The following is a 15,135-nucleotide window of genomic DNA, read 5'->3' on the forward strand; positions in this document are numbered from 1 at the left end:
TAGTTCCAGTTTTGTGCCCCAGGACTTCGCGGGCATAAGTATTGGTTGGGCAAGCACAATAGTAGGAGGAGGACAATCAATTCTCCCAAGAGCCCAGAAAGCGTCACTCATTGCGTTGGCCTCCGGAGTCCCGAAGAAGGCAGGAGAACGGTGAGGAGCAATGCGCGTGGCTGGGTCGGACCGAAGTGCGGACTGGGGCGGAGGGCAGAGGGCTCGGCCCGGCCATCCTCCTCGTGACTCCTCCTCCCCCCTCCCCGGCTCCGAGTCAGGTGATTCCGGGCACGTGACGGGCACCACCTACCTTGCTGCTCCCGAGTGGCAGCTCAGGCGACCAATGAGGGACCGGGATCGGGCAGGGAGCCTATGAGAGCCGGACGCCGGGGGGTGGGCCGCACAGCGGCGGCGGCTGCCGGGGGCGGCGGCGGCGGCGGCGGCGGACTGGGGAGGCGGCGGCCTGGCTTGGCCTGGCCTGGCCTGTCAGGGCACGGGTGGCGGCGGCTCCAGCACCATGTCCCTGCAGTACGGGGCGGAGGAGACGCCCCTCGCCGGCAGTTACGGCGCGGCGGATTCCTTCCCAAAGGATTTCGGCTACGGCGTGGAGGAGGAGGAAGAGGAGGCGGCAGCCGCGGGCGGCGGGGTTGGGGCGGGGGCCGGAGGAGGCTGTGGCCCGGGGGGCGCTGACAGCTCCAAGCCGAGGATTCTGCTCATGGGCCTCCGGCGCAGCGGCAAGTCCTCCATCCAGAAGGTGAGTGGGGCCGTTCGGGCCCTCCGCCCCTCCCCCTCCCCCCCTCCCCGGGGGCGCCGGGGGCCCGCCGGGAGGGGAGGCCCTGAGGAGGGCGGCGGCCGGGGTGGCCGGCTGGGTTGTCCCAGCGCGCTTTCTCTTCTCCTCTGGGAAGCAGAGCCCGGGCGCGGTCGCGCCGGGACCCCGATCTTGGAGTCCACGCCCAGGTCAGCCGAGGCCGAGTGGATCCCCGCGCTCCCCGTGTGGCCGGAGCGAGGCAGGTGCCCGTGGCCTCACCTCCTGGGACCTCACTTCCTGGGACCCAGCGCCTGTGCCATTCACGAAACTGAGACTTGCTCCCCGTTTCTAACTCGGAGAACTTTCCCACACTCCCTCCCCGACCCCGGCTGTGTGTGTGCCTCTCACTTCAGGTGACCTGAGTTTGCAGGGCTTCCCAGGTGAGCCCCAGGCAGCAGCGTCAGAAAGAGTTGTGACTAACTCCTTGGCCTTTGTAATGCCTGCTCTTGTTACTAGTACGAAGGAGACTTCACTGTGACATTCCTTAGTGGGAATGGGGGCTGTTCTTCCACCTGTTTTAGTACTTTTAGCCCGGTGAGTATAATTAGTAGTGATTTCCCCTCTGTGTGTGTGTGGCTACAAAAGTCTTGAGACCTGGGGAATATTTACAGACCTTTGTACATGTGCTTTCACTTGGGAAGTGGCAGGGAAGGATGGAGGGGTATTCGCTTTTTTAGAAAGGGGGAATAGAAGCAGGGTTGACGACCTCCATCAGCCATTCCTCTTAAACGCAAGGTGAACTGGCGATAAAATGCCAGATACCTGGCCTTTTGCTCTTTTCACTCTGTGGCAAAGATCTCCAAAATAAATCTCTGCGTGATATTCTGTAGACATGATGATTTTAAAAAGTAGCCTTCCAAATGTATGGGATTACTGTGTTTTACTTATCTTTTCACCATTACAGCAAAATCTGAGTACATTGATGGCAGGTTTTAAGCAAACTGATTTTGATTCGTTACATTGTTTCTCATCGTCTAAACCTCAGGAGTAACTATCCATTTTTCTCATCCAGCGAATAGAGAGAGGGAAATTAATTCTGTGTTGAAATTGTGTGGATTGTGATAATTGTGATTCTTAACAATTGCGTTTATTTTTTTTCTCACGGGAGCTGTCTTTTCCTTGTCAGGTCCCATTTGTCCCCTCCTCACAAATATTCCTTCTCTACCAGTATGCCTTTTCCTATTTGGTATAATTTGCCTTTGTTTTATTTCTTCCACAAGACTGCAAACCCATGAAGGACAGGGTCCAGTCAGTTTCTTTTCTGACTATTCATTAGAACCTGATGTGGGCATTCTGATAAATTTTCAATGAACAAAACTTCTTAAACTTTAGCTATAAATTTTCATAATCTTAGAGCAGATTTTGGCAGAATTTATACAATGTAATGGGGAGAAAAAAAAAACTGAGGCGAGACATTGCTACTGCTAGTATTGTATACAAACAAAATAGAAAAGTTTTAGCTTTTCTGGGTGATTTGGTTTTAATAATTTGGTGTTTTCTGTTTTGTTAGAAGTTAGAAGATAGTGAATACCAGTGGATACCCGATTCACTTTTCATCTCTTTTAAACTTTTTGCTATAGGATCAATTTTTTTATGTTAATTCCGGGTGGAGTTTTGTACTTATTTTAAATAAAAAAGTGGAATAGTCTTTAAATTGTCTTTTTTTCTTTTAACAGGTGGTGTTTCATAAAATGTCACCCAATGAGACCCTCTTTTTGGAAAGTACCAACAAGATTTACAAAGATGACATTTCTAATAGCTCCTTTGTGAATTTCCAAATATGGGATTTTCCTGGGCAAATGGACTTTTTTGACCCAACTTTTGACTATGAGATGATCTTCAGGGGAACAGGAGCGTTGATATATGTCATTGATGCACAGGTAGTTGGAAATGATGATGTTTACTTTTCTTCTGTGATGGCAGAAGATGTAGGAACAAAGGAAGGTTGTTTATCTTGTCATGTACTTCTTGCAGCTTGTTTCTTTGCCACCAGATTTCCTAACTGAGAGAGATGTACCTGCAGAGGTGCTTTAGGAGTAGGCATGCCTTTCTGCAAGCACAGAATATGAGATGACTAGGAGATAGGGTTTATATTTCCTGAATTCTAGTTAATGAGCAGTGTTCCATTTTTGTTAATAGTAGATACTGCTATATTTTTATTAACTGTTGTAATGTTGTCACCCACTGAAAAGGTCTTATCAGTGCCTGTAATGAGGAATGTGAGAACTGAGTCAGTAAATATTAAATGAATAGTTTCTTTAGTTGTCCAAATTCAGTTTAGCTTAATTAGCACTTATTGAGGGCCTAGCATGTGGGAGACACTCAGATAGATGGGACATGTCTCTATCCTTAACAGTCTTAATTTTTTCTAAGCTTAAGCGTTAGCTAGGAATGAGTTCTGAGGTACAGACTCTGTTATGAGTGTGTTCATACATATGATCTAATTTAATTTCTTCTTCACAGTGTTGTAAGGTAGGTATCATAATTACAATTCAATGGCTGAGTAAACTGAGATCACAGAATTTAAGCAACCTACTTAAAGTCACACATCTAATAAATGGCAGAGCTGGGATTACTTAAAAAAATTTTTATTGGGAAGAAGTGTCCATTTTCATTTCCTTAATCAGTATTAAAAATTATAAGCATTAACTTGGTAGTTGAATTCTTTATCAAGAGATTGAAGATCTATTTAGTGGTATAAGTTAATGTAGTTGTTTGAATACTTATGAATGATTAGGGTAATATATACTCTGTGGTTGGGGAAAGAGGTGGTTTGAGGCTTTCCTAACATAAGATTTCTTCTTAAAAAATATTTTGTTCTGACTTACAGGATGACTACATGGAGGCTTTAACAAGACTTCACATTACTGTTTCTAAAGCCTACAAAGTTAACCCAGACATGAATTTTGAGGTTTTTATTCACAAAGTTGATGGTCTGTCTGATGATCACAAAATAGAAACACAGAGGGACATTCATCAAAGGGCCAATGATGACCTTGCAGATGCTGGGCTAGAAAAACTCCACCTTAGGTAACAACCTGTGTGTTTGATATGGGAGCCCTGAAAAGTGTGTAAATGTATTCCCATCTCTGTCATTACAAACACGTAGCTCTCTGTTACTGGTATACCCTTCCCAAATGTGTAATGTTTTTGATCTCTGTTGAATTCAAGCAGTTTTGGGAGACTGATGTTATTGAGAAGTTACTTCCCCTGCTTTTTTTGCATTTTCCCAGAGGTTGAAGTTATGCAAGGTCTGTTTCTGTAGGTATGTTTACAAATTCATCTCAAGAGATTGGAGTCAGGCTGTTTGCTCATGGCATTAAATCTGCTTTGGGATTCCCCTCTCTTGGTTTCATTTTTTTCCCCCCTTCCTTGCCTCAGTTCAAGGAATCTCACATTTGTTGTAGAGCTCTGTAGCTTGATCTTTCACAGTATCTCTCTCAGTAGGAAGAGCCTTTTAAAGAGGGCACATTTTAAGTGTGGATTCTAATGTTTCTTGTTTATGTTTTTTAAAACACTTTATGCTTTTATGAACCTCTAAAAATTGGATGAAGTGATTGTATCCATCTGCTTAGAGTTGCTATCAGGTTAACTGCTGATTTGTAATTCTCATTGCAAAATTAATATTAAAGAACTTACTAGATAAGCTCAATGGTTTGTGTGCTTGTATTTTAAAAATATGTGAGAGAATTATTTCCTGCATCTTCTTTTTTTATGGTTTAGGTAGAAATGAGTAATAAAAAGTACCCAAGAAAATGTTCTTTTGATGGTACAAAAAACTTAAAGGGGAAGCAGTGGAGAGACGACCGTGGCTATTTCCTTATCCATGGTCTATTACAATGACTTCCCTCTAGGCTTAAGCCAACCCCCCTCCCTATCCTAATTTTCCCTGGGGCCTCTAGCTGCAAGATCTTTTTGTTACTCTCCTAGGAAACCACGTAGAAAAGTCCCATTGACCTTTAGCCTGGATTAAAATATGTACAAGTAATTCATGCTTTTAAAAAAATTCAGCAGTATTTGTAGGAGAAGGTGAAAGTATCTTCCAGTAAAATTCCTCAGTCTTATTTTTCTACCATGAATGATGGATTTTAAGCTATGATTGTCCTGTGTTCTTCAGGACCCATAGGAACCCTTCTGATCCTCTTAGCATCATGTCCGTATCCCTTTCCAGAGCACCCACCTCAGTGGTATATACTATCCCTTTTTCCAGTTCTCTGTGGGGCCCAGGGCCTTGTTAACAGCATTAAACTTTTATTAATTACTAGCAGACCTACGGATGAGGTTCTTTTAATTTCCAGTTTCCAGAAACTCAGCTTCCTAGAATGCCCTGTACCTTGGGAGGTTTTTCCTGTCCCCATCCACCTCCAAACCTCACAGTTTCTGCAGGACCTTCTTACATTGCTAACCTAAAATATTCCTTTACCTTAGTGCCTGTTGGGGGATAATCTTCCATTGTTCTAACATCTAGATTAGAGCCCCATCTAAGATAGGTTCTTAGGTGTACTCTTTGAAAGTATCTTTGAATTATGGTAAAAAGTGTGATATGAACAGTTCTGTCCCTGACTTTGTTATCTGTGTTTATGATTACGTAATGGATACAGCTGCGTAACTGAGAGTATACTTCCTGAGTGAAAAGCAAGTAGAGTTGACCACACTGTTTAAATTGTAAAAGCCTCTCTCTCTCAAGTACGTGTTTTATTAAATCTACAAATTTACTTCTTTGTATATCCTTTTAGGCCTCCAGATAGCTAGCTGTCCCTTCTCTCTAGAGCTCCTGCTCTCATCTTCCTTATAATGTTATTTACATAAATTCTAAGTGCCAGTTTTATTCATTTGTTTACTCAACAAATATTCATGAATACAGGGCAGTGGGCATGCAACTGCGAGCAAGGCTGATGGCCTTTATTCTCATGGAGCTTACATTCTGATGAATGAGACAGCTCAAAAGCACATAAACATATAGTGTAATTTTAAGTACTCATCAGTACTATGCAGAAAAACAAAGGGGGAAGAGGTTGAAAGCAAACGGTACAGGAGTACCGTTTTAGGTGGGGTCAGGAAGGAACTTTCTGAGGAGGTAACATTTTAGTAGAAACCTGTACTGTGTTCTTATTTAATAAATGTCTCCTGTCTCCTCTAAGCTTTCTCTTGTTTTTTGGTCAGTTGTGGGCTTAAGAAACCAAGCTTTTTGGATCAGATTGCAAGGACTTAGGTGAATGTTCAGGTTTCTGCATCTGAAAATGTTTTCCTAGCATTACCTCAGTTGCCCTCTGTGTAAATGTATTAAAGGGATGGAGAGCTACAAGCCAGGTGGGAAAATTGCATGTGTCATCTTGAGTGAGGGAGATGGTGCACAAAATAGGCTTTATTTGAACTTACTGAAATCAAATGTGAAGAAACTTAAAATTTTATGTATTGTGATAATTGTTGCTGGACTTAAGATATTTTTCAAATTAATCAAACTATGTTGTGTCTTTCAGCTTTTATTTGACTAGTATCTATGACCATTCAATATTTGAAGCCTTTAGTAAGGTGGTGCAGAAACTTATCCCACAGCTACCAACCTTGGAAAATCTGTTAAATATCTTTATATCAGTAAGTGTACTATTTAATATTCACTGTCGTTTCTGGTTCTGTTTTTGTTGAATATATTTGTATTATCAAATTCTCCAAAAAATGCCTTGATTAATCTGAGTCAAGCTTAAAGACTAACGATACAGTTAAATATTAAATAAATAATAGAAACATTTAAAAAAATGGCTTGAGTTATTGTCTAAAATTTTCCTTAATACTCACCTTTTTTTGTCTTAAAAGGCCCTGATGAAAATTTTTTCATGCTTTTCTTAATTAAAAATATCTTCGTGATCTCTTTTCCTGAAGGAAGAGTAGAAACTGGGATATACTGGGTGTTGGGAATTTTAATCTCTGCCTTATTGGAGGTCACATTGAAAAATTGATCTTTGTTAACTGTAATCTCAGTGTCATATTTCACATTTATTATTTTGAGGATTCAGCTTAATTAAAAAGGATATTCTTCCCATCAGTTTAGCATTCAGCGATCGTGTTTTCCAAACTCTGCTTTGAAGGACTCCATGTGTAGTGCAACTCTTTGGGCTTTTGCACTATGCTGGATGTTGATGTGAAGCATTGTTTGCTGAGTGCTCCATCAAACCTTTCTGGTAGCAGGATCGTTTGAATCAGAGATTGATTATTGTCAAGAAAAAGATTATCAAAAATATAGCATGGCTTGATTTTTGAAGGATTTTTTTTGTTTGTTTCTTAGAAAATAATTCATTTAAGTAAAGAAGATGAAAGAAGAACAAATTTGAGTGTGCTATTATGTCAGTAAATCAGAGCAGAGAAACAATTTGACTTTTCTCCTTTGGATAAGAGAATTGTCTCCTAAGCAAGTACTGTTTATTCTTGGTATTGGATTGTATTGTTAAAAATTCTCTTGGATGTTAATGATTCAGGATCTTTGATAAGTTTACGAATTGTGATTCTTTAAAAAATGAACACTTGATTTTGTTTTTTTCAAGAATTCAGGTATTGAAAAAGCTTTTCTCTTCGATGTTGTCAGCAAAATCTACATTGCAACAGACAGTTCTCCTGTGGATATGCAGTCATATGAACTTTGCTGTGACATGATTGATGTTGTAATTGATGTGTCTTGTATATATGGGTAAGTTGTGTTCGTATATATTTTTGTAAGATCTCAAACAAGTGGAAAACCACCAGTTTGACTTGTTGGGGGTATTAATTTCTGAGGCATCTAGCAAGTACTGTATGAAGTAGAATTGTTCTGACTATAGTGCTTCAGTTTGGAGCATAATTTCTCTGTGAGTGGACTGCTGGGTCTTACTGTTTCCGAGTGGATGGACAAGAGCAGTTGAAAAGATGTGATTAGTGCCAGACTTAATTATCAGTGAAAGTTTCACCTGCTTTAATTTGGGAGGTTTGTACTGTGTCTTCTTACTACTGTAACTTTTCACTACTGTTAGATCAATAAACTAGACTAATTTATATAAAACACTGAACAGCACGAGTATGTACTGGTTCCTAATTTGATTTCAGGCTCTGTGGAACTGAGGAGTCCTTAATCTTTCAGAGAATACAGAAGCAGGGAATGTTTGACTTACACATCTCCGTTTCTAAGAAGTCTCTAAAATATAAACTCTTCTTTTATGCAAATTCACCACATTTTATACAGAAACTTGTAAAGAAATGGTTTTGTAGAATAGTCCAGAAGACAAGTGAAAACTTTGGTGGATTTACTAATAATTATTTCAAAAGCCAGTAACCTCTGCAGCCTCTAATAGTGATGGTTCATCTTGTATGTTAATGTCAGCCCTCCCAAGCACTGTCCTGATGCTCTGACATTACCTTTGCTTTTTGATACCTGTGTCCTTGATCTCTTGTTCCTCCGTGTTCCACCTAGTCTAAATTCCTCTTTCATCTCTCTCCTACCCTGCACGTTGGTCTTTCTACCTAACTTGTCAGTATCATTCTCCAGCTGCCTCGGGGTAGGAGAATGCTTTTGTCTTAGCTCTTCTTTACATGTCTATTCTTGTTTTCCATTCCTGTCAGTTTTGTGATTACATGCTTGCCTTTGTTTTTATTCTTTCCCCAGCAAAAATGTGATTTTTGTCTGTAGGTCATGCAGAAAAGTTTCATGTTCCCGTTCCTAATTTTAAAAATAGATGAGTAGAATGTACTTTCTATAATTAAAGAATCAAATTTAGTTGTAAATCTTATTTTCAGTATAAGGCACATTGTAAACTGCATTACACATGATAAAGTACATTATAAAAAAGAAAAGAAACAGCCATTACTTCATTATTATTAACCTGTGTGTGAAACTTTGTATGCTTTATTGAAGTTCAGTTTGTTGTTTACTTGGCTCTTGATTTGTGTTTTTTGAAGGGGGACTCCATGTAATTCTGACAGTCTAATCTGATAAATGAAATAGCTTTCAGACCCTGTAAGGCTCACTTTGCAGGCATCTGGATTCCACAGTGTCTTTGATAGACCATATTTACTTTAGTTTTTGTACTTACTCCTTTTTCACTACTGACAGTTTTCATATTTCAGGTCCTTCTTTATTTGCGGAGGGTGTCAGCACTGATTAGTGTGAGGGAAAATTAGAAGCCTGCTGCATTCCATGCATCCTGGGTCAACAAGGTGGTGTGAGCATGGAATGATTATGCAGCAGGGGCTGGTACCCACAGCTAAACACGGCTTCTGTTCCACTGTGGTCAAGCCAGCATGTTTTCTCAAAAGGTATTTAGGAAACTGGGTAGAAAGCCTTGTGCAAATGTGACAAAATGCCCAGTTGGGAAACCTATAATGAGCAATACTTTGTATTAAAACAGGTTAAAGGAAGATGGAAGTGGAAGTGCTTATGACAAAGAGTCCATGGCCATCATCAAGCTGAATAACACAACTGTCCTGTATTTAAAGGAGGTGACTAAATTTTTGGCACTGGTTTGCATCCTTAGGGAAGAAAGTTTTGAAAGAAAAGGTAATGACATTTTAAAAACCGTCTTTATATCAAGGTCTTTGTCATAATTTCTTAGGTTCTGGAAAACAAGAGAAAACATTGTTGCAGTGTTAGAGGATTTACCAGTTAGTTTGATCCCCTGGAAAAGGGCATGGCAATGCACTCTAGTATTCTTGCCTGGAGAATTCCATGGACAGAGGAGCCTTGCGGGCTACAGTCTGTGGGGTCACAAAGAATTGGACATGACTGAGTGACTAACACTTTCACTTTCATGACGTTTTCAGCTACTTTTGTGCCTTTCCCTCCATGTACAGTCCATGCTTTTTCCTGCCTTCTTTTGGTCTTTTGTTTTTAAATCACATTTTTTATTCCAGCCTCTGATTTCACGTCCTTCTGTTACGTGTCTGCCTGTATTTGGCTTCCACCTGAACCAGTCTGCTGAGGTGGTTTGAGAAGTTAGCAGGTCACCTTCTTGCCACATTTGGTGGCTCTTCCTCTTCAGCCTTCCAAAGCATGTGACCCTATCATCCACTCCTCCCAGCTCTCTTCTCTCTGCTTTCCCAAAGCAGAACTCTTTGGGTTCTTCTGTGTGTCTGTTTCTCTGACCACCTGTTTCTTCTCTTTATTTTCTCTTTTTCTCAGTTCTGAGTGCCCTTCAGAGCCAGGGCTTCTGGCTCACTTCTTCACTTACTCTCCTGGTCAGCACATCACATCTCTGGCTTCAGTTAATCTCCGTGTAGTTGACTGAAAAATTCACCTCTCCAGCTCTGACTTGGGCCTGTTTCCATCCCGTGTTTGAAACTGTTAGTAAGGCATCTTCACTTAAATATTTATCTTTCCATGGTGTCAAAAACTGATGAGTATTTTCCCCATTGTTTCATGACTCTCCTGGCTACTCTACTTCTGTTGCTAGTTATGCCTTTTTTCTGGTGTCCGTGCTTAGCTGTGCAGTCTGGTGGTATAATTGCTTCTGAGGCCCTTGCACAACATCTCACAGAGGGTGTTCTTTGTTTTCCTTTTTCCATTCTTTTCTGTGGTTTTCATTGAATCTTCACCAAATCTTAACATTTGTTTCTTGTGGAACTTTTTATGGTGTCCTATCCATTTCCACTGTTGGTGTCTCCAGTTCAACATCACCCACCCAGGTGGGTGGGTTCAACATCACCCACCCATCTCCACCTCACCCATCCAGGCCTAAGGTGCTGCATTCAACGTATTTATTGAGGGCTCCGCCTGTATTGTCTTTTATTCTAAAGGCAGACTAGTTTTCAGGATATTCCTTTTATCATGTTATTTAACTACTAAAGGATCTATAGTAGCTCTGTTACTCACTGAAACAAGTTCCTGTTCTGTCTGGGTTTGTGATATTAATTAATATTGAATGAGTTAATATTATTTCACTGATGCTCATATTAATGAAATATTTTAGATATACAAAGTTTTTTTGATAAAACAAAAATGTATATATTCCCCTTGAGCTTAAGATCTGAAACGTGACCAATACATATTTGTCTTTTGTGTATTTCTCATTGAAACCCTCACTTGTGCTCCATTGAATGTAGCGTTTTCTTTTTCCTGTGTGTGAATTAGTCTTTTACTTCTTATCTATCCTTAAACTATATAGGGTATTATGTATCTGTGTAAACTGTCAAAATGTAAGTCGTCTTCTGCAACTTGCTTGTTTCTCTTCATTCAAGATTGGTTTTGAGGTTTATCCATATCAATAGCATGTTGCTTCAGTTCATTCTTTGTCACTGTGGAGTGCGATATCATAGTTTATATTCTTTTTGCTGTATGTTTAGATGTTTTTAAGATTACAAATAGTTTTGCAAGAAATGTTGGTGAACAAGTTTGCCTTTGCGCGTACGGGGAATTTCTCTATTATAGAAAGTATTTAGGAGTGGAGTTTATGGAGGGCATACGCATTCAGTATCATTGTTGTTGTTCAGTTGCCCAGTCTGACCTTTGTGACCCCATGGACTGCAGCCCCCCGGGCCTCTGTGTCCCTCACCATCTCCCAAGGTTTGCCCAAGTTCATGTCCCCTGCTCAAGTTCATGTCAGTTTTATTAGGCGTTATTGAATTGCTCTCCAAAGTGGCTTTATCCTTTTCACTCCAGACAGTGCTTTGTGAGAGTTTCTGTCACTTCATGTCCTTGCTAATGTTTAATGTTCAGTTGTTGTCAGTCTGGTAAACTGTCTGCGAAACGATGTCTCATTTGGGTCTCATTTTTTTCTCTCTAGTTACTGGTTAGAGCAAGTGTCTTTTTCATTGCAGGTGCTCTTTCATGTCTGTTAGGCTTCTTCTCTAGTAATTTATTTGTTCCTATACTTTTATCTTTTTTGTACGTCTTAGGAGTTTCTTACTTTTCTCCATTCTAATCTTTAAAAATTTAAAAAAACTTTTGGTTCCTGGAAATTTTCAAGTAAACACAAAAGTTGAGCAGCACAGTGATTCCATGTACCTGTCTCTGCTTTCAGAGTCATGAACACATGGTCAGTCTTACTTCCTGTATATCTTCATTTTTTTTTTAATCCTTTATTATGGAAACTGTCAAACATAAAACAGAGAAAATAATGTAATGAAACCCTTCTTCTCTATCACCCAGGTTGAACAGCTATCAAAATCATAGCCATTCTTATTTCATCTCTATACCTTTCTCCTATTGGGTTATTTTGAAGCAGATCTCTAACATCAAATCATTTTGTCTGTAGAGATTTAAGCAGGTATCTCTAAGAAGTAGTGCTCTTTTTGAAGCAAAACAGTATTACGACTAATAAATGTTTAAAAAAAAATTAACAGTGATTTCATATCATCATCACATATCCACACATTGTTCAGGTTTCCTTGATTGTCAGTTTAATTTTACCATTTGCAGAGAACTCAATTTTAATGTAGTTGAACTTATCAAAACCTTTATTTTTTTCTGAATCTGAAGAACTCCTTAATTTGACTCTGACCTGCTTCTTCAGACTCCACGCCCAGTACTTCTCCCAAGAATTGTCTACTCCCATCTCCAGTCAGACCAGCTTCTTTCCTGTCTTCCACCTGTGTGCTGTGTTCTCTCAGTGCAAACTCCCTGCTGTTTTCTTGTGATTTTGCTCCTCTTTCCTGTCTATTTAAATCTTGCCCATATCCTCAGAGCCTTGTCTCCGCCCTGAAGTTTTCTTGGCTGCTTTTGCCTTGCACTTGACTCTCCTACCGTTGGGCTTCTTCCCCATCTGTAGTCACTTTACCATCAGATGCTTGTGGTTTGTTTCTTATGTATTGTTTTTCTGTCCCGGTATGCTTGAGGACCCAGGTGCTTCTCTTTCAGCTCTGCTGTTCTCAGTACTGGCTACTGGTTTCAGGTTCTTCTCGTGATGTGGAAGGACTTCTGGATCTCCAGCAATCTTCTGCAAATTCTGGGCACTAAGGAGGATTTAGGGAGGAATAGGGAGGTCTTCCTTTTAAGGAGGTTCCATGGAAGTCTCACACACTTGCACTTTTCTTGGTGGCCGGAATTGGTCATATGTCCGTATGTACCTGCAAGAAACCCTTTGACTAAAATCTGATTTGGAAGCTAGTTCACAAGCAGAAAAGGACAGAGTTGCCCTCCCCCGCCCTGAGGTGGGGGAACTGGCTTCCTGAGGCTCTGCCCCTTGGGCCTTCCTGATACCTCCCATCCCCATGGCTTTACTGAGCAGTTTGCCCAACTATTGTTCCAGTTGTTTCCTTCAGCTTTTCTTTGCCTGCCCCAGAGACTTGTAAAAGGAAAAATTTAATGTATCGAAAGTATTTTACTTTCACTTTAGAGTTCATTGTAAATTTTCTTAGCAAATTTGTCTTTCTAATTGCTTTTTTATTTACCCTCTTCATTCCCAGGCCCAGAGGTAATCAGTGTTAACAACTTGGGCATATGCTTTATCATGCTTCTATTGTAGAGAATTTCTCAATTGGATATATGTTTTAAAATACATACCAATTATTTCTTTCCGTCACCAAATGTTTCCTAGCAGATAGTTGACATTCAGGGTGCCTGATCTCCCTTTTTCTCTCCTGCAGGTTTAATAGACTATAACTTCCATTGTTTCCGAAAAGCTATTCATGAGGTTTTTGAGGTGGGTGTGACTTCTCACAGGAGCTGTAGTCACCAGACCAGCGCCCCCAGCCTGAAAGCGTTGACACACAACGGCACGCCACGAAATGCCATCTAGCCTGGACGCCAGCGATCGGGGCTCTGTGCCAGCTTATTCTTCACTCCAGGGTCAGATGCCACGTGCTACAGGACATGGGAGTTGCCGCTTATGGGAACCTGGTACCTGTCCCTCTAGAGACAAGGGGTAGAGTTTCTCATTTGGATGAAAACCCCTTCAGCCAGTGGTGTGCAACTGAAGCTACTATTTCTTTAAAAAAAAAAAAAAAGCAAAAAAGAATTCCAGAGACCAGAGAAGTGTGTGTCTATCTCCTCTTGGGGGCCCTACTTTAAGTAGTTGGGATGTCTTGGACCTGGAGATAACAGCCCTTAACCTGTCCTTACCAGGGAATGTTGCCATCAAATACCAGTTGAAAATAATAGAACTGAATTTTTATATGCTTCACTTAGATTTTCATTTGAGTAGTCTCTAAAAATCCTGCCTCGCTTAAGTTCTAACACTGCCTCTCAGATTTCAATTTTGGACCTTGCACACCTCAGACCTTCTAAATGCATTTGCTTGCTAACTCAGAAGACACATGGTCTGACTACAGCAAAAAAGGACATTCCTGTATTGGTTTCTGAAGAAATGAGAAAATTTTGTGCTGCATCAAGTCGAGAGCAAGTCTCCAACAGTGGCTGCTGCGTTCGTTCCCTCCGAAGTGTTGAGGAACAAACTTTGAGACAGAAGAAGATTTTGCACCTGTGTTTTGGATACCAAATACCTGGGTTCCTTCCCTCACATTTGATAAATGATTCTGATCACTGTTTTTAAAAAAAGGGAATTAAAAAAGTTGTTTTCCCACAATCTCTTCCTCCTCTTAGGAGAAAAACTCATCGTGTCATTGAAATATTTAGCTCATTTTTCTTTAAACTTGATACCAGTCCCCACATACCTTTTATTCTAAGCTGTTGAGATTCTTTTAAGGATTGCTGTTTTGTTGACCCTGAATGACCCAAAGGCACTGGTGAACTGTCCACTGGGGGTTGAAGAGAGCATATGACACCATGACGTGTTGTTAAACATACTTCGTCTCCGGTGTTCCGACACCACGTGTCAGCTGTGGTACTTTCTTCACCTAGGATGTTGATTATAATTTTCTTTTTTGTTGAAGGTTGATACCCTTTTCATTGACTTAAACTTACACATTACTTTTGCTCCACATGCCCAGTTGTTATGTATTCCAGAGCCACTGGACCACTTGAGTCCATAAGTGCCACTGTTGTATGAAGTGTGTGTTCAGGCCTGTACACCCCACTGTGTGACTTGGCGTGCTTCCAGCAGGCGACTCCGACTGTTGAGTACTTACATGGACCATGGTGATATCCAAAAGAAAACGCTTTTATATTTATAGGTTATTTCATTGAACTATATAAAATGGGTATCAATAAATGTATTTACTCCAGAATCAGTTTTTTATTTGCATAAGATATGGAGGGTTGGGGCAATGAAATGTTGGCTTGTCCCACTCTGATTTTATTGTCCATTTCTTCTTTTGTTGCCTCATATGGTTAAGCTGCTGTATGTTTCAGGACTTAAAGTTCTGTCCTGATGCAGGGGTTTCATGCCTTCTGTCCAGACATCTCTCTTTTGCCCATTTCTGTTTAGGAGATCTAAACATAGGTAAAAATGTGTGTTTTGGTTGTGGTGGTTCACGGTGGG

General features: G+C 40.7%; 1 protein-coding gene across 1 annotated transcript; it reads left to right on the forward strand.

Moving 5' to 3' along the window:
• Positions 1 to 416: 416 nt before the first annotated feature.
• RRAGC (Ras related GTP binding C) lies at positions 417 to 14,881 on the forward strand. The gene is made up of 7 exons (XM_065916032.1): positions 417 to 745; positions 2,476 to 2,679; positions 3,630 to 3,829; positions 6,280 to 6,394; positions 7,339 to 7,481; positions 9,172 to 9,320; positions 13,343 to 14,881. Exons 1-7 carry the CDS (start codon positions 509 to 511, stop codon positions 13,492 to 13,494), a joined length of 1,200 nt encoding a protein of 399 aa, XP_065772104.1. The 5' UTR covers positions 417 to 508; the 3' UTR covers positions 13,495 to 14,881.
• Positions 14,882 to 15,135: the final 254 nt, after the last annotated feature.

The sequence above is a fragment of the Muntiacus reevesi genome, chromosome 1 (genome assembly GCF_963930625.1).
Source record: "Muntiacus reevesi chromosome 1, mMunRee1.1, whole genome shotgun sequence".
NCBI classification, from domain to species: domain Eukaryota; kingdom Metazoa; phylum Chordata; class Mammalia; order Artiodactyla; family Cervidae; genus Muntiacus; species Muntiacus reevesi.

Excerpts from the sequence above, each read along its gene's own strand:
- RRAGC (XM_065916032.1), top strand. The coding sequence starts at position 509 with ATGTCCCTGCAGTACGGGGCGGAGGAGACGCCCCTCGCCGGCAGTTAC. Across the intron at positions 3,830-6,279 it reads CTAGAAAAACTCCACCTTAG|CTTTTATTTGACTAGTATCT; the intron begins GTAACAACCTGT and ends TGTGTCTTTCAG. Across the intron at positions 9,321-13,342 it reads AGAAAGTTTTGAAAGAAAAG|GTTTAATAGACTATAACTTC; the intron begins GTAATGACATTT and ends TCTCTCCTGCAG.